This window comes from Taudactylus pleione, unplaced genomic scaffold (genome assembly GCF_031769625.1).
Source record: "Taudactylus pleione unplaced genomic scaffold, aTauple2 ptg000117l, whole genome shotgun sequence".
NCBI lineage: Eukaryota > Metazoa > Chordata > Amphibia > Anura > Myobatrachidae > Taudactylus > Taudactylus pleione.
Window position 1 is genome coordinate 19,833,375 of NW_028284519.1, and position 26,973 is coordinate 19,860,347.

At 44.5% G+C, this 26,973-nt stretch overlaps 1 protein-coding gene across 1 annotated transcript in view; it reads left to right on the plus strand.

Annotated features, from left to right (window-relative positions):
- The first annotated feature begins 1,009 nt into the window (after positions 1–1,009).
- The window catches only part of LOC148524685 (dynein axonemal assembly factor 1-like), a 59,562-nt gene continuing 33,598 nt past the window's right edge, over positions 1,010–26,973 (plus strand). Inside the window, exons 1-7 of the mRNA XM_088471973.1 lie at positions 1,010–1,373; positions 7,618–7,705; positions 11,895–11,986; positions 12,980–13,201; positions 14,175–14,341; positions 16,518–16,639; positions 21,080–21,246. Coding sequence (XP_088328099.1) covers positions 1,223–1,373; positions 7,618–7,705; positions 11,895–11,986; positions 12,980–13,201; positions 14,175–14,341; positions 16,518–16,639; positions 21,080–21,246 — 1,009 coding nt within the window. The 5' untranslated portion in view covers positions 1,010–1,222. The remainder of the gene's footprint in view (positions 1,374–7,617; positions 7,706–11,894; positions 11,987–12,979; positions 13,202–14,174; positions 14,342–16,517; positions 16,640–21,079; positions 21,247–26,973) is intronic.

Here is a 26,973-nt window from a genome sequence, read left to right on the forward strand (position 1 = left end):
GCTGTTCGGTTGCCTGGTGTCCCGCAGACTCTGCAACGGTGGAACTGCCCGGCACCTGCTCTGCCCCAGTCCCCCCTAGGACCCGCTGTTATAATAAGGTGATCCCCACCTGACTACCCCAGCCAATGCCCCTCACCGCTGCATGCGCTTTAAAAAAAAAAACACAATAAGTCACTGTCAACATTGAGAATACTGGACCGCCGGACGACGTTTTACCGCATACAAGGTAAGGGTACATGAATTGCTACTTAACTAATCTATAGATCGCATCGAACTAATGTGATCTATAGTGAAAAGTAGCAATTCAGTACCGCACATCTTCATGAATAGACCCCTATATGACAACCTGAAATCATCTACGTTTGGTGAGTAATTATCATACAGGGTCTCTGTGGGTCTGATTCAGGTGTGAACGCAATGGCGATATTTATGCAGACTGAGTAATTGTTATCCATTAGGCATGCATTAATGCTGTACTGCGCACGCACAGCGTTTGTTTTCTGTTTAAGCTCACACTGAGGATTATTTTGCGATGGCTTCGGGGTCTGCGTCATTGGACCTACAGTAGATTCCCTGAACCCGGCTGTCCACTTTGAACAGGTTTCAGCTTATGCCGTCTGGCCAAAGGCTGTGACCGATGGTATCGGTGATCCGATGCTGCGTCTTTGGCCGCAGCACTCGTATCGCAGATGCTGACAGGAGGCGTCATTTTCCTACAGACGCCTCCTGCTGCATTGTATTATTAATTGGACAGTACTGCACAGCCACAGACGCTTCCCTGGGGCTATGCAATACCATCCATCTCTGAATCAGGCCCTTTATGTACACCAGTGTATGCCACACACTTCGATGTTCATGCTACACAGGCACACAATAAGTCAGTGCATCCGGCCTGGCATACGACACATTATTGCTGCTGCCTCTGAACGCCGTTACTAAAAGATCTGCCCTGCTTTTCCCGTTGCTAAGCAGCGCAGTAGCAGCAGCAGGAAGTTACCGGCCGCAGTGACTGATGGGAGCAGCACATTGTGTTTCCATGGTGACTATGGACGCGCTGATCTTGCTGTGCAGTTTATGGAGCTAGAAAGCGGCTGCTTTACCGACTCCTAATGCTCCCTGTTATGTGCCTGGCATCCCCGGAGGTCTAGCTGTTACCATCCCCGGAGTGCACATTCCGTGATAGTTTTGCTCCGTTTTCTGTAGTTGTGAGAAAGACCGTGTAATGCATCCAGCAATGGCAGAGTATGCAGCCGGGAAGCATGAGGGGGGTGAACTGAGCAAGGATAACATGGGGGAGATCAGCATGGGAGACATCTACCAACCTGCACAGGAAACATCTGCTGGTGCTGTGCTTACTGACACATCACAGCAAGGTAAGTGAGACTGGAGACTGCATTGTACTATATGGTTAGTCCAATCCCGGTGGTATACTACAAGGGAATCGGTATGATTTATCGCCAGACAGGGGAGTTTCTAGAGAGGAGGGGGCCCCAGTGCAGTCTTCGACACGAGCCCCCTCCTCTCCGCCCGGCATCCGGCAGCTCACTGAGCTGTGTGCGGCCAGCGCCAAAGTTATAGACTCTGGGCACTAGAGTGTGCCCAGAGTCTATAGTGTATGCACAGGTCACCGGGAAAATGGCCGTGGCGGCCATTTTCCCTGTACTGCGTATGCGCAAACGATGGGAAAATGGCCGCCGTGGCCATTTTCCAGACGTTTTACAGCGCCGGACCCCTGCACCGACATAGGACTCCGGAGGTAAGTAATATTATGGGTGTGCTGTGCGGGGCCCCCCTGTTCCCCGCACACCCTGCACCCATTATAGATACGCCCCTGCCGCCAGACGCATGTCCGGCGGTTGGACTCCCAACACCAGCATCCTGGCAGCAGTGGAAATCCCGATCGTCCTCAGCTAAGTATTAGCTAACCTAATTCTACCCCTTAACCCTAACCCTTCCTTAGGGGTGCCTAACCCTTACCTCACCCCCCCCCAGTACCTAACCCTAATCCCCCCTCTAAGTGCCTAAACCTAACCCCCCCTTCCCCACTGCCTAAACCTAAGTCCCCCGGGGGGTGCCTAACCCTAACCTCTCCCCGGGAGTGCCTAACCCTAACCCCCCCTTCCCGTAGCCTAAACCTAACCTCCCGGGGGGGTGCCTAACCCTAAGCCCCTCCCCGGAAACCCTAAGCCTAAAACCCCGTGACTATCCACGCTCGGCCCCCCGGCGTCCCTTCGCTCGGGATGCCGGGCATCCGGCTCCCGCCATATGTCTAGTGACAGGCGTCGGCATATCGACGCCTGTCTTTAGACCCTTGTCGGGATATGCCGGCTGTCGGGATTAGGTCCGCCGGCTTCCCGACTGCATACCACTACAAGCCCCAGCATGCCCAGCCAGTCAGAAGCTAGTTCAGCAGCTGGAAGGGTAATGCAGTGAATTAAACGCAATGCTTCAGATACCATCGGGGCATATTTATTAAAGTAATTTTGCAGAACTTCTGCCTTTGTAAAGGGTCCCTCTCTATTTCTGATCCCGTAGGTTTTTCTGGGGACTGTGATTTTGCCAAATGTAACAAGCTCTGAAAAGCTTAGCTCCCAAGAGTTAAGATCATCCTTTAATGTGGTTAGCCGTTGTAGCCTATTGTAGCCTATAGGCCTATTGGCTACAAGTTCACATATTTTGGAGAGGGATCCTTGCTGTGCATGTGCAGTAGCTCTGCAGGTCTGTACTCGGAAGTGATATAATCACTTTACTTTTTGGGGGCATATTTATCATCGAATATTAATGGCATATTTCCAGAAAACGCCAGTTTTTGGAGGATACCCACAAATATTTAGTATTACATCAATGTACTGTATTATGGAGGGATTGCAGCTGCTGCCATTTCCAACAGCAGGGGCAACTATGGGGGTGTGATGCTGTCAGATTTTGGTTTCCACAGAATACGGCATTTGAAAATGGTGTTGTGCTGCTATGGGGACCCGGCAGCAGCCTCTCCTAGGGGCTATATTTTAAAAAAATGACCTGAAGAGGGTTCCGCATGTACAGGATCCCCAGCACTGGAGTGTAGAGACTGCTAATGTGGTTTCTTCACTCTGAGCACATTGCAGGGATGAGCTGCTCTCGGAGCCCATGTCCCTACTTGTGCTGTTTAATACATCTTGGCGCTATCATCATATACTGCAATGCAATCATGTTCGCTAATATCGTTCCCAGATCGCATTGAGTATGCGAACATTGATAAATGGGCCCCATTTAACTTGTCCCTACTTTCAACTCTAAAGGTGCGTACACACTGGGTGATAAAGTGGACGACTGAACGATAACGATATCGTTATCGTTCAGTCGTCCACTTTATCGTCCATTTTTAACCCCAAAAAGATGAACGATAACGACGACGCGCGTTCCCGCGGGTCGTTCGTCATTATCGTTCATCGGGCTGACATGCAGGCCAACCTGATGATCTCGTCAGGTTGCTGCATGTCAGGGAATGGGGGAGAGAGCCCGGCGCTGAACGATATCGTTAATGATATTGTTCAGCGGGTGTACTCAATGTCATGAACGACATTGAGCACAGCCTGCCGGGGACAACACTACACGATTTCGCTCAGGGAGCATATCGTGTAGTGTGTACCCACCATAACATACCGCCACTGATAAACTGCCCACTAAGGGCCCCATCTAACAATGATGCATAACCCTTTTAGCACTCACTAAAGGGGTTATGTCATCCTTTTATCTATTTAACAAACAGCGTTTGTCCCTGCATCCTTGTCGCCATCTTCAGATTAGAGAGCGATGCGGTCCTCATTTCCTGTAATTGGGACACGGCAGCAGCCTCTCCGGTTTCATCAAAGCCTTCTAGGCATGGCTGGGTCCCCGCTGGGTTAAACAGTCATGCACATGCGCAGACTGACTGTTGTGCATGACAGAGTAGCCCGTCGTTGGCTGCGATAGGCTGTCAGCAAGTGAGAAGAGCAACCTGTTAACGAGGAGAACGACGCTGGACCTCGCTGGAGGGGTAAGTAATGATTAATACCAGTGGAATATTGGTTTGTATCACTTCGATACTAAACAAAATATGCTGCTGGTGTGTAGGATCGTTGTTGAATGGGGCCCATAATCTCATGGAGGTGCTGTAATTTGTAGCTCCACCATACGTGATGACCACTTCCTGAGCATACTCCCTGCCTAATTTTTTACTAAGTGGCAAATGTAACTACACCTCTACTCCGCCACACAATAATACAATTTGGAAACTGTCTTATTTACCAATAAACGTACAAATTTGCACTGTGCTTTTTACCAATAAACATACAAATTTGCACTGTGCTTTAAGCAATAGCAACTATCAGATTTTATATTTTAGAGATGCGGTCAATATCTAGTCCGCGAGGATTCCGGCACTCAGAATGCCGGCACTGGAATCCCAACACTTGTCAGAGTCCCGGCGCCGGTATCCCGACTGCCGGAATCCCAAAGGTAAGTAGCGGGGTTGGGGGGAGGGTTACCGTTAGGGGTTAGGCACTAGGGAGAGGGTTAGGGTTAGGCACTAAGGGGGGAGGGTTAGGTTTAGGGTGCAGGGAGGGGGAGGCTAGGTATAGGCACTAGGGGGGAGGTTAGGGTTAGGCACCGAGGAGGGAGGTTAAGGTAGGGAGAGGGGGGGTTACAATACTAACCGACAAGTGTTGGTATTCTAACCCTGTCGGGATTCTGACTGACGGGAGACCCGAACGCCGGCATCCCGTACCCATCCCTATTTTTTATTAGTATTGTACACAATACCCACCAATGCTCATTGCTGGGAGATTGTTATCCAATTCTGCTCTGTGAAACCTTCAAATTATATTAGTAAATAATTGTGATTTCATAAATAATTTACTTAATTGTTTACGTAGTTTATCATTGTTCCAGATTTACATAATCGGGTGAACTTTCAGAGTATATGTAATTGTTGTACAGCAGAAATAAAACACATTAAGGAGTTTGTTTACTAAACAGCATTTTTCAAAGCCATCGATTATCTGCATTTGTCAGAATGTTTTGCATATAAGAGTATTGCTGTTTTATATTCTGTGGCTCAAATGTGAGGATACGGGGTTCTCTCAATCACCCAGACACCGAGCAGATGAAACCAACGTGATGGTTTATTTTTCCACAGCACACAGCAACAGATAATATGTCAGGACAAGCAGTAAATCCAGTGAACGGGCAATAAACAGGTAGCAGTCCAGACAGAGGCAGTCCCAGTAGAGTATAATGTCCCAGAACAATTCCACGAGATAGCTAGAGACCCTCAGTCCCCATAGTAGAAACTATCACTGATCACACAGCAGTGAATAGCGTATGTCCACTCAATCGCTTCCAGGACCCCACACGTAGAAACTATCAGAGATCACACAGCAGTGATAGTCCCTGGGTCCAAACAATTGTTCCCAGGATCCCATACAGTAGAAGCTAATCACAGAACACACAGCAATGAATAACGTATAGGTCCTTGCAGAATTTCCAAAGTATAAATCCACAGAGAACTGGTGATGCGTTCCACTAGCACCTTAGCAGAGCGAGGCCTCTTAGCCAAAGTCAGCGACTAACATGTGGAGTTGCCTTCGGTGACCTGTTTTGAAATCTTCCAATTTCCCATGATATTGTGACCACCCTTAATCTCTCCCTCTCATCTGGCACTGTTCCTTCTACATTCAAGCATGCCCGTGTTTCCCCCATTCTTAAAAAACCTAACCTTGATCCTAACATTCTCTCTAACTACCGTCCAATCTCTCTCCTCCCTTTTGCCTCCAAACTCCTTGAGCGTATTGTTTACAACCGCCTCACCACATTTCTTTCCTCCCTCTCCCTCCTTGACCCTTTTCAGTCTGGCTTCCGTTCTCTCCACTCCACTGAAACTGCCCTCACAAAAGTCAGCAACGACCTCCTTGCTGCCAAATCCAAGGGCCACTACTCACTGCTCATTCTCCTTGATCTCTCTGCTGCCTTTGACACTGTGGACCACCCTCTACTGCTGCATATACTTCACTCCCTTGGTCTACGTGACACTGCTCTCTCCTGGCTGTCCTCCTACCTCTCTGACCGTTCCTTCTCTGTTTCCTCTCATGGCGACTCCTCCCCCCCACAGCCTCTTACAGTAGGTGTTCCCCAAGGTTCTGTTCTTGGACCTCTCCTATTCTCTCTCTATACGTCTTCTCTAGGTAAACTCATCAGCTCTTTTGACCTCCATTATCATCTCTATGCTGATGATACTCAGATCTACCTTTCCTCACCTGATCTTTCCCCCTCTATACTGACTCGTATCTCCAACTGTCTCTCTGCTATCTCTTCCTGGATGTCCCAGCGATTTCTCAAACTTAATATGTCTAAGACTGAGCTGATAGTCTTCCCACCCTCCCACATAACATCATGTCCCACTATTTCTTTATTAATAGATGGCATTACTATCTCATCTAGCCCCAAAGTGCGTTGTCTTGGAGTCATCCTGGACTCTTCCCTCTCCTTTAAACCACACATTCAGAACCTCTCACAGTCCTGTCGTTTCCATCTCAAGAATATTTCCAAGATCAGACCCTTTCTCACCCAGGATGCTACCAAAACCCTTGTACATTCACTGGTCATGTCCAGACTGGACTACTGCAACCTTCTCCTAGCTGGCCTCCCCAAATCCCATCTCTCTCCTCTCCAGTCTGTGCTCAATGCTGCTGCTCGGCTCATCTTCCTCTCCAAACGCTCTACATCTGCCTCCCCTCTTTTGCAAGCCCTCCACTGGCTCCCATTCCCTTTCAGAACCCAATTCAAGGCTCTTACACTCACTTACAAAGCCCTCACCCATTCCTCTCCCATTTACATCTCTGATCTAATCTCCCTTCACTTTTCTGTCTGCCCTCTTCGTTCACTTAATACACGCCGCCTTTCATGCCAATTGATTACTTCCTCCCACTCCCGCCTCCAAGACTTTGCCCGTGCTGCTCCTCACCTTTGGAACTCCCTCCCTCTCCCTATCAGACTCTGCACCTCTCTACCATCTTTCAAACGAGCTCTTAAGACCCACTACTTCATTAAAGCCTTCCAGCTCTCATCCTAACTTGCTGCTACATCTTCCTTTCTCCCGGCCCACCCCATTCTGTGTCACTCCTGTTTGTCTTCCCCTCCCTTAAAGAATGTAAGCTCTTTCGAGCAGGGCCCTCTACCCTCTTGTGCTTCTCCCTACTGTAATTTAATTTATCTCTTACTAGCCACTAGGGCAACTAACACTTGGCTGCTTATGCGGGTGTTAATGTCACTAAAATAGCAATGTTTATCCATGTCCTGTCCTGTATTGTATTGTGTTGTAAGTCAATGGTTACTTTTTTGTCTATGTACTTTGTAAGGCGCTGCGGAACACTTGTGGCGCCATATAAATAAATGATAATAATAATAATAATAATAATTAATAAAACACTGATAATTGGTGGCTTTGAAAATCTGCTGTTTAGGAAAAATATACCCATAAGTGTACAGCTCAAATACATTCAGGCACATTATTTCAGCTGATGGGATTCCATTCTCACTATATCTCTGACATGTATAATTATTACATCATATAGTTTTAACCTCTATTTTCCTTTAAAGCGACCAGTCCCGTCTGTACAGAAAACGGCGATCACATAAAGGAGTTAGCCCCAGCAAACACCAAGAAGGAGAAGGAATGTGGTCCCAGGTAATTATGTCATCTATAGTAAGTGAGGAAGAACACTCAATCTGGGGTGCAGCATACACCACCCTGACCACCTATTCTCCTATTCATAGGCGCATATATTCCATCCACCTAGACCCAACTGTGGTGAAGGTGTTAGGAGGTTGTTGCACCAGAGGTGCTTCAAGGGCGACGTAGAGCTACTAGTATTACGGATAGAGGCTCTCTGAGCTTCCCTGACAACCACTCCGTCCAATATACATCCATCGATAATTTTATTTCATTGGAGCACTGTGTCTCCTTATTAATTAAACTTTCTACCATTTGCATACTCACTTGTCAGTCGTTAATACACCTAGATATTCCTTATTTCCAAAACAGAGACAATTGGTCCTTAGACCTCAGTACTCTCCATATCAAATAGGTGAGCACTTTGTGTGATTTATACCCTTCACAGGATGCAGCATTGCCTTGTAGTGTCTGTTCCAGGGGAGCTGAGGGGGGTACTCATTACCCAAGCTTGTTGGAGGGGAACCTGGTCAGCTGCTGCGGGGCACAGCACATAGTATATATTGAAATTTCTGTATGAGGGGATGTATTTGTGCATGCAACCCCCCCCCCCCACCCACCCCATTACCTTCTTATTTCCCAGCACTTGTCTGCTCTCGACGGCCCTGGTTTGTTCTCACTTTCTACACAGTGGGTCTACTTACTGCCACACTTGTGGTCACATCAAAAAGGGTATAGACAGCAGTTGTATTTGGAGGCGCACTAGTTTGAATTAATATATAACTTTTATTATTACTTAATAAAATATAAATGTCGACAGCTAAATATTTAAAACATACATAGAAAAACAAATACCTGTGAGTATAATGCTAATAAAGACAGTGATTTAACACAAAAAAGTCCCACTGTGTGTTTCTGTCAGCATGTACACATGAGCATAAAAGCATGTACACATGAGCATAAAAGCATGTACACATGAGCATAAAAGCATGTACACATGAGCATAACAGCATGTACGCATCAGCATAACAGCATGTACGCATGAGTATAACAGCATGTACACATGAGCATAAAAGCATGTACGCATGAGCATAACAGCATGTACGCATGAGCATGTACGCATGAGCATAACAGCATGTACGCATGAGTATAACAGCATGTACGCCTGAGCATAACAGCATGTACGCCTGAGCATAACAGCATGTACGCCTGAGCATAACAGCATGTACGCATGAGCATAAAAACATGTACACATGAGCATAAAAGCATGTACGCATGAGCATAAAAGCATGTACGCATGAGCATAACAGCATGTACGCATGAGCATAACAGCATGTACGCATGAGCATAAAAGCATGTACGCATGAGAATAACAGCATGTACGCATGAGCATAACAGCATAAAAGCATGTACGCATGAGCATAACAGCATGTACGCCTGAGCATAACAGCATGTACGCCTGAGCATAAAAGCATGTACGCATGAGAATAACAGCATGTACGCATGAGCATAACAGCATAAAAGCATGTACGCATGAGCATAACAGCATGTACGCATGAGCATAACAGCATGTACGCCTGAGCATAACAGCATGTACGCCTGAGCATAAAAGCATGTACGCATGAGAATAACAGCATGTACGCATGAGCATAACAGCATAAAAGCATGTACGCATGAGCATAACAGCATGTACGCCTGAGCATAACAGCATGTACGCCTGAGCATAACAGCATGTACGCATGAGCATAAAAGCATGTACGCATGAGCATAAAAACATGTACGCATGAGCATAACAGCATGTACACATGAGCATAAAAACATGTACACATGAGCATAAAAACATGTACACATGAGCATAAAAACATGTACGCATGAGCATAACAGCATGTACACATGAGCATAAAAGCATGTACGCATGAGTGAGGGTGGAGAAAGTCATACAAAGCTATTTGTGACTAATTATAGATCTTCTGGGGTGTAGCTTCCCCTAATTGACTGGGTGTATTGGCTACTTTATATCCCGTTTTGCATGGAACATTAATTTCCAGTAAGCATAAACCTGACCTATTACTTACAGTCTAACAGTGTTGGACAAGAATTATTGTCAGAAGAAATTTTCTACTACTTGGACTGTAAAATTGTGGTTTTCTATGTAATGATAAATGTGCAGCTTCTGCGATTTGATCTAGAAAAGCATCAGAAATGCTAGATTCATTTTAATATGATTTTAGTTATAAATTGTTTCTTAATATCTTAACTGATTCGTTTAATATACTGTATTTTTCTATAGCAATATCCTGCAACTGCAACAACTTATTGCATTAAATACCCTTACTTGCAAAGAAATAGAATGGGTATGTAATGCCGGCTGTCGGGATGCCTCCTGTCAAAATACCGATAGTGGCATCCCGATGGTTGGTATCCCATTAGGGTAATTATACTCACCCTTCTCCCCCTAACCCTCCCCACCCTGCACCCCTCCCCTCCCCTCCCCGTTAGTGCCTGAATCTAACCCTCCCCCCTTAGTGCCTAACCCTCCCCCCTAGGAGTGCCTAACCCTAGCCTCCCACCCCCCCCAAGACCTAACCCCGCTGCGCTGCCTAAACCTAACACCCCCTACCCCCCCAGCGGCTAACCTCTAAGATGCTCCAGCTTTCAACACCTGTTTTAAGTCCCGTGTCGGCCTTTCAGCGTCGGAATTCAGACCAATGGCATGCCATCCGCCGGTCTGATAACTACATCCCTTAGAAATATAGAGCCTCACGAGTGGTTCCTCTGTGTGATTGTAATCGCAATGCAGTCACAGTGCTACTTAAACGCATGTGCAATGGCTGACATTCGCTTGATTGTGTAAGGGCTGTGCGAAAATCTCTGAATCAGGCCCTGGGTTTGAAAAGTGACAGTTAGGAGCTGGTTGGTTGGTTATTCTTTTCTCTCCACTGTATGTCTCTAAAGCTGGCTACACACTGTACCCAGCCCAATGTCTTGTGCAGCGGGACCTAGCGGGGGTGCCGGCATCGGCAAGTGCACACAGACTTGCCGATGCCAACAGCGACGGAGTAACAGCAGGGGCCATAATGCATTCGGCAGCATTGCCCCCGCTAACAATATCGTGTGTCGGACATGCATGCAGGTCCAATGGGTGATGTCGCTGATGACGCACAAGGGCGCATCCTCAGCGACATAGCGGGTAAACATTGGCCGATGTGCCTGATATGTCGTCAGATCCGACAGATCGGACGACATATCGTCTGGTGTGTACCAGGCATAAGGCTTAGTACATCTACGCCATAGTCTTTCTGTGGGTCACTAGTCTTCCATTCAGTTGCTGCTGGCAGTTGTCGAGTCAAAGCACTGCGACTGTTTGTTTGTGTCATGTTTAGGGTATATGTCTGTCATGTTTTCCCAAGACAATTGTTTTACTTTTATTGCTTGTAGTGATGTGCTTGAATTAAGAATACAAGTAAAATACAGTAGGTTTGTCTTTATTTGCCTCCCAAAAGCAAACTCCAAATCACATGAGTACTAAGTTTTTCATTTCTAAATGATTGAACTGCCAGCCATGTCACCTGATCATGGATTCTATGCCATCTCAATATGCCAGCCATGTCACCTGATCATGGATCCTGTGCCATCTCAATATGCCAGCCATGTCACCTGATCATGGATCCTGTGCCATCTCAATCACACAGTAAGCTATATTTACACTGAATGTTAGTGCCGCTTTCAATTTTCGGCTCCGATCCGCCGTGAAGCCACTTTGCAATTATAGCTCAATGCTTCTCACAGCAGCACGAGTGTCAGAGGAGGTGTATGGTAATTTATCAGCTTTTATCACCCCCGACTGGATAGTTTGATATTTTTTTGAATATTATTATATTGTTCTAATTGAATATGTCTATGTGGGTAATCTGGCATTTGTGTGTTTCGTTGGATGAGTACAGTGTTTGTGCGGGAGGAATGGCCACATGCTTCCTAGGCCACTACACATACACTTCTTTTAGATGTCCGCACATGTTATTGTATGCGCCATAAAGGTGATCAGCCTGTAACATAAAGTCCTTATATGATCATGCTGGAGCTTGGTTACTTTTATTGATCTTTACTTGTACACTGCAATATATTCTATTTGTAACCTAATTGCTATTGAAGGTATATAATAATTAACACTTTCTCTGTTTTTCGTACTTTTATCCTGTTTCAGGTTAACCAAACAGTACCTGCAGGAGCTATGCAAGCAGCAAAAACTATACCGCACCCCGTACCTAAATGACACTTTGTACCTACACTACAAAGGTTTGGACATAAGCTGCAATTCTTTCCACATTTCTAGAGGCATGTGAGGGTGACATGTCTATATGACGTGCCTATATGGACCCAAAGTGTAATGATGACAGTATAGCAATACAGGTTTATTGGTACATTATGTGGCTAGCAAACACAACCTATGTCAATAAATATGTTATTGTGAGCTGTAAACATTGCTATTGCCATTCCTCATGTATTCCAGGTCTGCATACATATAAAAGAGAGGGCTATAGTAAAATATGACAAGTGTTATATTAAATCTGGCCACAAGATTTATATGGGCAATAATCTTAAATACCAGGAATGTTTTGCATATAAAATTTCTCTTCCCTCCTATGGGGGATACTGGAACAATGGGGTATAATGAGAGGAACCTTGGCACTTTAACATTTTTGGTACTGAAACAGGCTCCTCCCATTTATATACCCCACACAGCAGCAACCGCTTTCAGTTTCGGTGTCGCTGAAACTAAATAAAGGGTGTGGTATATTTAGTCGACATTAATTACATCGACATAAGAATGTTGTCGTGTTCATAATGTCGATATTGATGTTATGTCAACATTGTTGAAAATGTTGACATATTGTTTTTTTTCTGTAATTATGTCCCTAATACTAAACCAAACCCCAATGGAAATGTCGACATCCTGTCAATGTCGACATCTTAACCATGTTGAGAACACCAATGTCGGCCTTTTGCTGTCGACATTGTGATGTAATGGCAAAATCTCCAATTGAACCCCCTATGCCCTTCCTAAAGATAAATGCATGTAACCAAATGATTATACCCCACTAAGATATAATCCCCCCGTCACATATTCTGTAATTGCGGAGAAATAACAAGAAGATGAGATCTTTGCCTTTTTTAAGTGTATAGGCAAGTAATAGGCACACACACACAACTATAGAAATGTGTTTCTCTTGCTGTCATTTTGTTTCTCTGATTGCACTGTTACATTGTTTATTCTCTTTGTCCTAAAAGGATTTATGTGTATTGAGAATCTGGAGGAATACACAGGCCTGAAATGTCTGTGGCTGGAGTGTAACGGTCTGCAGAAGATTGAGAATCTCGACGCTCAGACGGAGCTGCGCTGCCTCTTCTTACATCAAAACCTGATCCACAAAATTGAGAATCTTCAACACCTGCAAAAACTGGACTCTCTCAACCTCTCAAACAATTACATCAGGACCATAGAAAAGCTGTGTGAGTGTTCATATACAAGTAGCCGCATAGAAAGTGAGAACTGTATATTCTTTACTGTGAAGGACTGCCAGTCTGCTTCATTGTTTGAGCTAAATTATATATTTATTATACATCTCAATCTATAAGTGCTCTTAGTGAATGGGCTATCATGGTAATAGTAATCTATTTGATTTATTTTAGAAAGCAATCACTTAAAAAAAATAGTGTTTATTACCTGTCATATATACACAGTTCAGGCAGCCATTTTATGGACTGCGCTGAAGTTTATGATCATGCAAACCATCAATTTACTAAGAACTAGTGTTTCATGAGTATAGACATCAATTGCCTCCTACTGAATTGATTGGTTGTATTCTCCTTATAAAGTTGGTAAAACCCACAGAATGACTGTCTACACTGTTAGTGGCACGTGCTGCTTAAACAAGTGTATTTTGACTACTGTTACACTTCTAAAGCCTTAAAATAATATTTTTTTTAAATACTGTATTTAGACAAAATATGAATATAAACTGAGGGAGGGGAGTGGGGAAACCCAGATTCCTGGTACCAACGCTGTTGTGTCATAGATCACAAAGATGGTAGATAAATCCACATTCAAAATATAATTGGATTGAAGAAAAATATGAATATAGCCTGAAATGTAAATATATTTGAATATAACTATAAAAATATTGTCATGAAACATCTCATTTTAAATATTACTTTAAAGGAACAGGAAACTATTGGCTGCATTACAATATGTATTCTCCCAGGGTGTATGGTATAGTGTTACGTGGTCAGCTCACATCTTGCTCTGGAACAACCTCTGTTGCTGCTGAGATACTACCCCTGTAAAACTAAAAATAAAACACAATAGCGGGTTATTGCAATACAAAACGACTGATGTCAGAATTTAAGGACAATGTCCTTAGTTTGGCGGTAGAGTGTCCTTTATCTAAATTAAACTGTTTTAAATAATATGCTTGTGTTCCAGCTTGTCTCCCAGGTCTGACCACCCTGCAAATTGCTCACAATCAATTACACACAGTGGAAGATATACAGCACCTACAGGAATGCCACAGTATTAGTGTCCTGGATTTATCTCATAATAAACTGGATGATCCTGCTGTAATTGATATCCTTGAGAAGATGCCAAACTTGGTATGTGAAGTTAAAGTGTCCTGCAGCCAATCAATTACTAGGCTGCATATCAGGGTTGGCTGGTTTAAACCACTTTTGTTTAAACCAAATGTTTTTTTTATTATGCTGTGACTACAGGCACAACGCTGTGACCGGTATTATTCCACATTCTCGTTGCTTGTGGTCTTAATCTGAGTAAGCTGAACCAATACAGTAAACACACACATTACAAAGATATAGAGAGGGTGATCCAGATAAGAAAGGTGCTAAATTTGCCTTGCATCAAGCTAAAACTTCTCCCCCAACAATCCAATAGAGCAGGAAATAAACACAGCTAACATTCTCAATCTTAGGGGGGAATTCAATTCAGCGCGATGATGAATAGCCGCGGGAGGGAGCTCCCGCAGCTATTCAATTCAAAGCGCTGTGTGCCTCGTCGGGAAGCAGGTAAGTCAGAGAATGTTGGTTCTCGCGACTTAACCTGGGTGTTAATGCACGGTAACCGGCATTCTCCAACTAAAGTGCTGGGCGCGCGGGGGGTGTGAGAAGAAATCCTATGCCCGCCCAAACAGCGCTTTGAATTGAATAGCTGCGGGAGCTCTCTCCCGCAGCTATTCTACATCGTACTGAATTGAATTCCCCCCTCTTAAAGAGTAAACAACACCAACACATAAAACAGGTAATACACAGAGAAACACCTCATGGTTTAATCTCCATGTTTACATTTGTATATCAATTCAAAACCTTCAGGCCTATCGAGATGAGTGGAAGAAAGAAAGACTTAGGGCCAAATGTAATAGGGTGACAGTTTTGGAAAATGTGACAGTTTAGCGGTAAACTCTGACACTAGTTGAGTTTAATCTTCAAAATGGGAAAACATCTGGATGAGAGTTTAAATCGTGAGAGTTTTTTGAGTCTAAAAAACGTGAGTTTACATGTTCTCAGACTCTATTACATTGACTTTTGCTAAACTCTCACATTTGCTAAACTCTCACCCTATTACATTTGGCCCTTAGGCTCTGTGGTGTCACAAGTGTCATCTTATGAGTGGTGGACAAGCAAAAATAGCAAAATTGAAAAAGTTAACCCTAATGTATTTCCCATTATTGAACAACGTCTGACTGCTCAGCCCCTTCAGCTAGTGTAGAAAGAATTTTTTCTTCTTGCGGTTTAGTTCACTCGAAGCTTCGAAACAGACCGAGAACTGAAAAGGCCTCTAAACTAATATTTATATTAAAAATGTTTAATGCCAGTGACATTTCCAGTCCTAATGCTTAACTCCTTTTTTTCATGTTTTAATTATGTTTAGACTAAAATTGGTTTTATTGAAAGACGTCAAATAAATCATATCAAACCCTAATAACTTTGGATTGTTAATGTTAGAAAGCATTAAAACGTGACTGATCAAGCTTTCTAATACATAGTAATGTTTCACAGTATTAATATAACAAGCAGGATTACATTTTTTATTCATTTAAACAGTAATGCAAAAAACTGGTTTAAACCAAAAACAACTGTTTAAACAAAAAAATAAGCCTATCTTCTTGTTTGTTTGTTTTTTAAAAATACATTTTTTTGTCCAACCCTGCTGCATATACATTACAGAATTGAACATTAACATTTAATGACACTGAAGCAGATGGCATATAGCATTGTAATCCAGTGTAGCTAAAAAATCACTATAACCCGATTTTAAAAACAACAACAAACAACAACCATGGAGTGGAGATTTTAGGTGCATTATGCCTGACTGCTGCAGGTGTACTCAGAAATGTCACTTCTTCTTGCCTTGGTTGCCATACTTAAGCTGGCCACACATCTAAAGATTATCTGTCCAACCAGCCAACTAGTTGATTGGTTGGAATGAAAATCTGGTAACGGATGGGAGTAACTGATGATCAGCAATTTGCTCCTAAATGCTAGAAAACAGATGAAAATGGTCGTCAGACAAGTTTGAACAAATTGTTTAGATCAAACATTTAACAAACAACAGTTTTGTCCATTTTCCGGCGTTTGGGAGCAAATTGCTGATTGTCATTTGCTTTCATACATTACCAGATTTTCATTCCAACCAATCAACAAGTTGGCTGGTTGGATGTAAGTTGGTCTAGTGTGTGGCCAGCTTTAGTCTTTGCTTCTGTTCTTTCCTTGTAGCATGTTGCGATACTTAGTCTTTGCTTCTGTTCTTTCCTTATAGCATGTTTTAAACTTGATGGGAAATGAAGTAATTAAGAAGATTCCTAATTATAGAAAGATAGTTACAGTGCGGTTGAAAGATCTAACTTATCTTGATGACAGACCCATCTTTCCAAAGGACAGGTAAAATGTATTGTCTGGTGGAATGTTATACATACAATAATTGGAAGTACTAACTGGATGTAGTGCAGGGCAAACTCTATCCAGCTAGATATTATCTGCAGCCAGGTAAGTCCTTCTTAGGGAAGAATGTTATTTTCAAATATATTTACTATTTAAATTAAGTTTGAATAGAAGTTTAATAGTAAAGGTGCCTACAATTACATTTATTGTTACATAATATTAAAAAGATCTCTCAGAAAGGTGTGAGAGTTCAGTACTGGAATAAAGTTCTCCTCCATGCCCATGGATAGATTGGGCGATTATAATTGTGCAGTCTCTTTCCTGACCATGCTTCATATACCAAGGTTTGTCCTATGTGTGTATAAATCATTACATAAAAAGATTACTTATGAAAAGAACTTTCAGTTATGATGTATTGATTTGTTGCATGTGTTGGGTTTCTTTAGATCATTGTTCCTTCTAAGTTGGACAATCTGAAAGTTATAACTTGCTAGGAAAAATATTGCACACTGTAAGGGTGGTAGCCTCATTATTTAGATTTTTAACTCTTTGTTTTTCTGAACTACGCACGTTAGACAGAATATTGCTTTGGGCTGACACTACTGATGTTACACACATGTATGGATTTCATTCATTTTGATGGAAAAATCTCTTCACAAATTAACAGGGAGGCTCTATTTGCCAATTGCCCGCTAAGATTTTGTTACCAGCGGGCGCCCGGCTCCCTCCCCGCAGCGGCAGCCGGAAGCTGGAGCTCACTCCTGAGCTCCGGCTTCCGGCTCCTGCAGTGTGCAGTGCACTATGGGAGAGGCCTCATGACGTCTCTACCATAGTTCAGAGGAGCAGCCGGGCGGACCGGAGGCAGCGGACGCAGGAGCGGGGCTTAAGGTAAGTATTGTTTTTTTTGTGTTTTTTTTCGCATAAGCAGCTTCACTATAAGGGACATCACTTCTGGGGGCATTACTCAAGGGGCATTACTAATGGGAGCATTGCAGGGCCGGATTAAGGCCCACATAGGCCTGGAGCTGAAAATCTTCAAGGGCCTATACTGAGATGGGGAAGAGCTGTGAACGGTGCTGTGTGGCTGTGGTCAGAGTCACCTTGGTTTATACATCCCCTAAACTATGACCACAACGTCTCCCTAACTACATAGAAATAGAAAAATTGCATAATTTTGTTTTTTTTTGGGGGATAGGGGGACTAGAAAAACTATTTAAATACTTAAAATGTATGGCCAGTTAGGCAGTTGGTAATCATTCTGTCATGTTGATGGGCCTATTTTTATTTGGAGGCCTGGAGCTGTAGCTCCATCCGCCCCATTGTTAATCTGGCCCTGGAGCATTGCATAGGGGGCACTGCATAAGGGACCCCACTACTGAGAGCACTGAAGAAGGGAATCTGCATATGGGGTACTACCACTGTGGGCACTGCATAAGGGCCACCACTACTACAGGGCACTGCCTAAGGGGCACTACCAGTACTGTGGGCTCTGCATAAGGGGCACCACTACTGGGGGCACTACATAAGAGGCACTACCACTGTGGGCACTGCATAAGGGGCACCACTACTGGGGTCACTGAATAAGGGACACTACCATTGTGTTCACTGCATAAGGGGCACTACCACTACTGGGGGCATTGCATAAGGGGCACCACTACTTGGGGCACTGCATAAGGGGCACTACCACTACTGCGAGCACTGCATAAGGGGCACCACTACTGGGGGCACTGCATAAGGGGCACTAATGCAGGTCAGGGGCAGATCTAAGAGAGTATTATGAAGAGTATGGGCATGGCCTAATTATCATAGGCCACAACCCCTAGGTGACGTTATTTGGAGGTGTGCCCGCATGGCACGCCTCCAAATAACATCAGACTGGGGGGAGCCTCATTAGTTGGGCTTCACCCAGCCCCTCTCCCGTCACTGAATGGATGCCGCGTGAAGCATCCATTCAGACTCCGGGGTCCGATTTGACCACCCGCGGGCCACTTCGGCCCATGGGTGGAACAGTGGGACAGTACTGTCCCGCTGAAATCGGGATATTGGGGAGGGGTGCGCAATCTGTGGGTGGTGCCCCTGTTTGACCGCACTGGTCGAACACCCCTAGAGCCGGCCCTGTAACAGAGCATAATATTTTTACCACTAAGCTGACAATTTGTTTTTCAAAAATGCTTTAGAAATTGTTCTTTCCGAAAGCGCCACATTAGGGGCCATTTGGCACTCGTGTGCATGCAGTGGCATGTATGGGACACACAGATCTGTGGTTAGTTCTCCAAGATTTGAAGTAATTGAAGAATTTATGCTGTTTTGAAGACAAAAAGTGGTCATCCCAAATATTGATTTGATTGTGTGTGTGTGTGTGTGTGTATATATGTGTGTGTGTGTGTATATATATATATATATATATATATATATATAAATTATAGATAGATGATCACTCTGGTCAGTCAGTAAATAGATATAGAAGCGTTGGTATAACTTCAACATTTCAGCGCTTTATTGCGCTTTTGTCAGGAAACCGCATCACGCATGATGCTGTTTCATGACGAAGGCGCAATAAAGCGCTGAAACTTTGAAGTAACACCAACATATACGGGATCCATTTGGGTGCTGCAACCCGAGTGTATGTATGTGTGCATATATATATATATATATATATATATATATATATTAGCATTCTGGGTTGCACAAAAACCACTTACCGCCAACATTACAGCTTGGACCCTTCAGGATGAGAAACAAAATAGCATGCGGTCACATTAGAATGCAGCAGGGAAAGCCCACCTGCCTGTCATCGCTTCCCATGCACCACCGTCTGGTAAGTGGTTAACAAAATATCGAGATTGATTACGGTGATATATACTGGATGTGAGGAGTAATGCAGAGCCAAGAGTAATATGAAGCAGGCTTAAGAGACTGGAAACTGTGGTGTTGTTCACAGTCAGGAAGATCTGAGAGTCCGGCCAATGGAGTGAAAGGTGTGCAGGAGAAGTGGGTGAATGCAGAAGAAAGATCAAGTAGGATGTATATGGAGAAGTGACCCTTGGTTCTCAGTAGGGAAGTTAAAATCACCTAGTATGAAATTAGTAAAGTCAAATGATAGGAAATATGTGAGCTAGGCATTGGGAGACAGCCTGGGTGGAAGGACAGGAAGACAATGTAAATAGTAAGTAAATGACACCAACAGGAAGTTGAAGCAGACAGTAAGTGACTGAAGGTGAGGACCACTCTGCCACCTTGTTTGTCTCCAGGCAGTGAGTTTTGAGAAAGATTTGCTTTGCCAATCTTCCCAGATATTAGTAAGAATAGTGTCTGTACCTCTGTGGTATCCAGAAGCCAGTCAGGAATAAAAGAGGAGCAACCTACATCCCTTACAGTCAGGATCAGCCTGTGCTGGGAAACCTATGGGGGCTGCTTTTCTGTGTGAAAACGGGAGACTGCAACAGACATCACAAATATCTGCTGCAGTCCCCCGTACATACATTTGGGGGATACTTATTGTTTGCGGGTATTTCCCAGAAACCGGTATTTTCGAGGGTATCCCTCTAGTAATAATTGATAAATAGGCCCCTTAATAACCACTTTAGCATTTCTGCCTGGCGCATTGTTGGCTGCTCTACCTTCTGCAGGATTTTCTCAGGGTGGCTACCAGGATTGGCTGTGGCCCCACCAGAACCGTGAATTGCGATGACTGTAACAAACACTCTCTCTGCCGTTTTCATTGCTACTAATTAAATTATAGCTATTGTATTTGATCTCATGTTTACCTTCACATGTCTATAAATGCAGATATATACAGAAGACGTAGGCACATGTGTTGGTGTGTGGGAAATATAGGTTTTTTTTAATACCTATTTAATGGAATAAAACTGTCTTATCAATACATGTAATATAAAGTAATAAACACTTTCACACATATATCTTTTGACACTGTGATCTGAAGTATGGAATAGCCCTTAGCAAACTTCCATAAATCATTTTGTAGCATTCTGTTAACCAATGACATTGGCGTAACTACCTTAGGTGCAAGGGGTGCAGCTGCTATGGGGCCCAGAACTGAGGGGACCCATCTTCCTTGTTAAAGTTACATGTGTTATATCAGAGATTCCCAAACTTGGTCCTCAAGGCATCCTAACAGTCCAGGTTTTAAGGATATCTTTAGTTGAGCACAGATGGTTAAATAGAAAAACTGAGGTACTAATTCACCTGTGCCCAAACATGGTTATCTTTTAACCTGGCCTGTTAGGGTGCCTTGCGGATCGAGTTTGGGAACTTCTGTGTTATATACATTTTTCACCATTGGGTGGCACATAGGGGGCCTTACAAACTTTTGCTATGGGACCTTCAAATACCTAGTTACAACCCTGACCAATGACGTGATTTGTGCCTTTATTATCATGCAGCAAACTAACAAATCTTAAGCATCTGTGCCTATTACAGGGGATGTGCAGAAGCCTGGGTCCAAGGAGGACGGGAAGCTGAGATTAGGGAAAGAGAAAGTTGGGAGAATAAAGAAAGAAAGAAGATCCAGGATAGTATTGACGCATTAGCCGAAATCAGGAGGCAAACTGAAGAGAGGAGACACAGGAAGGAGATGGAACAGAGAGGTAATGGGCTTACTGTATGTAAGATGGTCATGTCCAAGTATTTATTTGAAGAGGGTATGCTACGTTTTTTAATATCTATGTTTCTCCTTCATCCACTAGGGGACACTGGAGCACAGACAATGGGGTATAGACGGTGGTAGAGTAGAGTCTGGCACTTTAAATAATTTAGAAATTCTCCAGCCCGTTAGTATTTTATTTGCTTTCAATTTTATTTTATAATTCTTTTTCCTGTGAGAACAGGCAGACTGCAAACTGCGGCAGCCTGCCTACTATGTGGGAGCTGCCGGGAAGGGACCACCATGGCTACTGCTGCCTGTGTCTGGTACCCTGAAGGGGGGCCCCTGACTTGAGACACCTATCTCTGTGAGGCCCGCCACAGCTGGAAATGGCTTGCATCCGGGTTCCTCACCTGCCCCTGAGCCCAGAATCCCGGCCGCAGCAGCAAATTGTATGTATACCACTGCTCCTGAGTAGGAGCAGTGGAGAAAAGACTGGGCTCAGTGACAGCGTGCTCCACGCGGCTGTCACAGTTAGATACTCCATCCTTCCACAGTAAGTGGCGGAAGGAGAATAGACTTATTACAGCCAGTAATGGCTGTTTCTCTAGGGGGGAACAATACCCCCCCGCCCCTCCCCCACTCTTATGGCGCGCATTCTTTTAACTATTCTTGGCATCTCCATTATACAAGGGCCAAGTCGTAGCACTTACTGGGGAGCAGCAACACCTGCCACACCGGTGCTTGTATCAGAGAAACACCAGCGCAGGGTTACTTGGATACAGCCGCTTCAGCACAGCTGTCTATTGTTGCGCCGGTGCTTGTATAGAAGCACCCGTGTCGGCTTCCGTGGGAACAGCCGCCTGGACACGGCTGTCTGCCTGCTGCGCCGGTGCTTGATGGCACCAACGCCGGTTTCTTATGAAGGGCATTCAGATACCCTGGAACCGTCCCTATTCATGCTGGCTTCCCTGTCGCTTAGATGGTGCGGAATCCCAGCCCAGCGGCTAAAACTTTTGAAATGTCCTTATACAGGTGATAGTAAAAGCCTTGGTACTGCAGTCGGCTGTATATACCCGGCAGGTCAGGCATGTACTTAAAGCCGCTTTCTAAAATGGGTCTGGGGGCGGAGCTTAGGAGGCGCTGTATCTCCCACTTCTCTGCTCGGAGGAAGGGGGGGTTACTTCAGGTGCAGTAACGCACAGCTCAGTGCTTTATTTTCTCCTTTATACTGACTCTCCCTTGCACCTACAATTGCCAGCAACAGATAGTCCCTGTTTAACAACTCTACAGGGTCATGGTTGGTGCAGTGGTTAGCCTTACGGGCCTCATATACTGTAGCTGTGTATTAGCATACTGGGTGTACGCCCACCTTCTAAATCGGAAGGGCGGTCTATCTTGCTTTATGGTTATGTCCCTCCCTAGCATAGACCGGGTGAAAAAAAGAAATCGGTGCTCGCTTCGGTAGCACATATACTAAAATTGGAACGATGGGCCCCTGCGCAACGTTGACAGGCTGACGTAGCATTCCATAGTCGCGGTTGGCCTGCACTCAGCCTGTTTGGTACAAGCGCAGAAGTTGGCTATGTAATAGGTTGTTCCTTAACAGCTGGTGTACGAATAAAAAATTTACAGATAGTACGTCTGCCCTTATAATATGTGAAAATGGCTCTGTCAGTAAAGAGGAGCACGCAATTTCGTGAAGCATTACATCTAATCAGCGTGTTGTACAGTAGCTCCCTAAGAGCCTGGTATTTCTGTAGGGGCTGGGGGCGTATTTCCTAAGGTGCGCGCTTAAAACAGCCCCCATCTAGTGCTGCAGTATACGCATACCCTTAGTAAGGTTAGCATCTATTGCTACAGGCCCCGTGCTAATTCCGTCCTCAAGCGTGACTACATAGCTCAATTTTAGGGTGCAGTACTTCTCCCATAAGTGTGTGGATTATGTTACACACTTCAGCAACACATATATTGTATGTGGGTGTGTATGTATATGTATATATTTATTGAAATTGATGTATACTTATAAATCCACAATCAGGGCTAACCAGGTAGTCTACGGCCACTAGGAGGTTATTTGCTGGGAGATCATAGTATCGATTAAGAATAAGTTGTATGTCTTGAACGGTCCATGATGTGACCGAGGTTGACAGACGGTATAAGTATAATTCATATGCTTGGTGGATGTTAAGTTAGCCAATACAACAATATATTGCCTGAAGAACAATCACAACTACATATTGCATAGAGAGTCATGGAGGCAGTAAATTGTTTGGATTGGTGCTAATGATGTCCCATAAGTGCAGTGGTTGAGAAGAAAGTGGTGAAGCATTTGAAGTGCCTGGATATGAATTACAATAAGAGACAGTGGGAATTATTTCTATGAGCTTCACTTTATTAATGCTGTAGAGTGAAGCAACTAATGGTCTGGACATTATTTTCTGCTAATGGACAAAACTAATATTTTAGTTTTCTGGATAATGGCTGCATAACAACAATGGGCATTAATATACATGAAAATCATATGCCGATAAATTTATGAAATGTCAGTGTTTTAAACCAGTGCTGATTCACCTGGTGAAATACAATCATTATAAATAAATGTATATTGAAAAGCTAAGTTGACGTTTATATTGTGGCAGTATCACCAGAAGTGGCACTGGTGAGCAGCAGATTCTGTGTGGGGCAGGGGAGATCCGCCCACACATACTAGAAAGGCATTGTTGGAAGATGCCTAATTGCTGCCGAGGTAACTCAGTCCAGGAAGGACTGAGGCAGACCAGTCAGGCAGAGCTCACTGTGCTAGCAAGCCAGTGAGGGCCAGGAGGCCTGAGCCTAGACCTGTGAGATACAGGGAAGGCTATCCAACTCTGGGACTGAGCTATGGTACCTGCAAGGAAGCAGGCCAGACTGCTTCCTTGCAACAAGCTAAGGAAGCTATACCAAGCCAGGAGGCCAGTGTCCTGTCCTGCTTGTGGCAGGAAGGACCACCAATCTCAGAGACTGTGAGAGACATTCATGCAGAGTAGCTGCTTCTGTAGAGAGGGTTCAAGAAGTGAGCTAGTGCCCTAAACAAGGGCTAGGTTTGTTTATTATTTTACCTGTTTCCTGATTTCACATGCTGGAAGTAAAGCAGCACTTATGTTTATTTAACTGGAATGCTACGTGTGGACTCTAATTCTGCACCTACTCACTGCACCACAAGTATCACTATATATATATATACAGTCAGGTGCATAAATAATGGGACATTGACAGAATTTTTATATTTTGGCCTCTATTTACCACCACAATGGCTTTGAAATGAAACAAACAAGATGTGCTTTAACTGCAGACTTTCAGATTTAATTTGAGGGTAATTACAGCCAAATCAGGTGAACGGTGTAGGAATTACAACGGTTTCTATATGTGCTTCCCACTTTTTAAGGGGCCAAAAGTAATGGGACTATCAACTCAAAAGTTATTTCATGGACAGGTGTGGGCTATGCCCTCATTATTTAATTATCAATTAAGCGGTAAAAGGTCTGGAGTTGATTCTAGGTGTGACATTTGCATTTGGAATCAGTTGCTGTCGACTTTCAATCATTAGGCTGAAAAATCAAAACAAACCCATCAGAGAGATAGCAAAAACATTAGGTGTGGCCAAATCAACTGTTTGGAACATTCTTAAAAAGAAAGAACGCACCGGAGAGCTCAGCAACACCAAAAGACCCGGAAGACCACGGAAAACAACTGTGGTGGATGACAGAAGAATTATTTCCCTGGTGAAGAAAAACCCCTTCACAACAGTTGGCCAAATCAAGAACACTCTCCAGGAGGTAGGTTTATATGTGTCAAAGTCAACAATCAAGAGAAGACTTCATAAGAGTGAATATAGAGGGTTTACCCAGAGGCGTCACTAGGGTTGGTGTCACCCGGTGCTGTAATGCATGGTGACACCCCCCGCCACCCCCCCCCCACCAAAAAATGCCAGAATGCCAGGCGCACCCGGCGGACATTATGACGCCACGCCCGGTATTCTGGGTAGCAGTGCTTAAAATGTTCGTAGAGGTGGAACGACCCCCTCCTGTCCTCCCTTCCTTGGCAATATATCAATAAAAGGACAGCGTGTGCCTAAGGCACATGGTGCAAAACAGGGGCGTGATCTCAAAAGAAAGGGGCATGGTCATACAATACTATCCCCAATTCAAATTCCGCCACACAGTAGCACAATTTTATTCACATTACACTGCACATAGTGCTCCTGATGCACATTACACCATAGTTTACCTTATTTATGTTACGACACACAGTAGTGACCTCTTTTACACAATGCCCACAGTAGTGCCCCTTCTACACAATGCCCACAGTAGTAGTGCCCCTTATACAATGCCCACAGCAATAGAGTCCCCTCCCTCTTCCCACACAGTACAGAAACCATAAGTCAGATGTGCAGTCTTCAGGGGATAACAGGTACGGCTAGTACCGACCCCAGGCAATCCAGCCCTGTGCGGCCGCACACACCTCTGCTTATGGCCCTGTATATCTATAGATTTTAGTGTGTGTGTGTACCAGGCATGTCAGACTCAAAATACCAACCGGGCCGAATATTCAATGTCTAAGAGAGCCACAAGAAAAAAAAATAGTCTTATATGGAATTTTGAAAGGGTGATTATTAATGAAAACCAATGTAGTGCCCCTTATGCAATGCCACCTGTATTAGAGACCCTTATGCAATGCCACTGGAGTTGTATCCATTATACACTGGAGGTATAAGAGCCCCTTTTGCAATGCTCCCTGTATAAGACCCCATTATGCAATGCCCTCTGTATTAGAGCCCCTTATGCATTGCCACCAGTAGTCCATTATGCAATGCCCCAGTAATGCCCCTTATGCAGTGCCCCAGTAGTGCTGCTTATGCAATGCCCCCGTATTAGCGCCACTTACACAGTGCCCCCAGTAGTGTCCATTATGCAGTGCTCCCAGTAATGCCCCTTATGTAGTGCCCCTTATTCAATGACCCCGTATTAGAGCCCATTATGGAATGCCCCCATTAGTGCCCATTATGCAGTTCCCCTAATGCAATGCTGTTTTACCCTTCTTCTGTTCCAGGCTGCTGCTCCATAGTCACTGCGGCTCCTCTCTCTTCTCTTCAGTGCCGCTGTCCACCGTGAGCCTGTCCATACAATCTGCCTTACTGGAGCCCTCTGTCCACCGCGAAAGAGCCGGGTGCCTGTCAATTCCTCCTCTGCCTCTGTATAATAAAGTTTATTATCCGGCGCGTGTGATGTCATGACGTCACGTGCCCTGGGTAATAAACTTTATTATACAGAGGCAGAGGAGGAATTGACAGGCACCCGGCTCTTTCGCGGTGGACAGAGGGCTCCAGTAAGGCAGATTGTATGGACAGGAAGTAGCGGCGGCGGTGGAGGGAGCGGCGGCCGGGTGTTAGGAGGTGTCAAAGTGTCCGGAACAGTAATCCCGACTGTCCCCTTCTCCTGATGGCGGCCCTGGCAGGCAGTAGTGTGGCGGCCGGGGGTGCGGGCATGAGTGTGTGGATTTTGGTGTCACCTTCTTATAGGGTGACACCAGGTGCGGCCCGCACCCCCCTTGTGACGCCACTGGGTTTACCACAAGATGTAAATCATTGGTGAGCCTCAAAAACAGGAAGACCAGATTAGAGTTTGCCAAACAACATCTAAAAAAGCCATTACAGTTCTGGAACATCCTATGGACAGATGAGACAAAGATC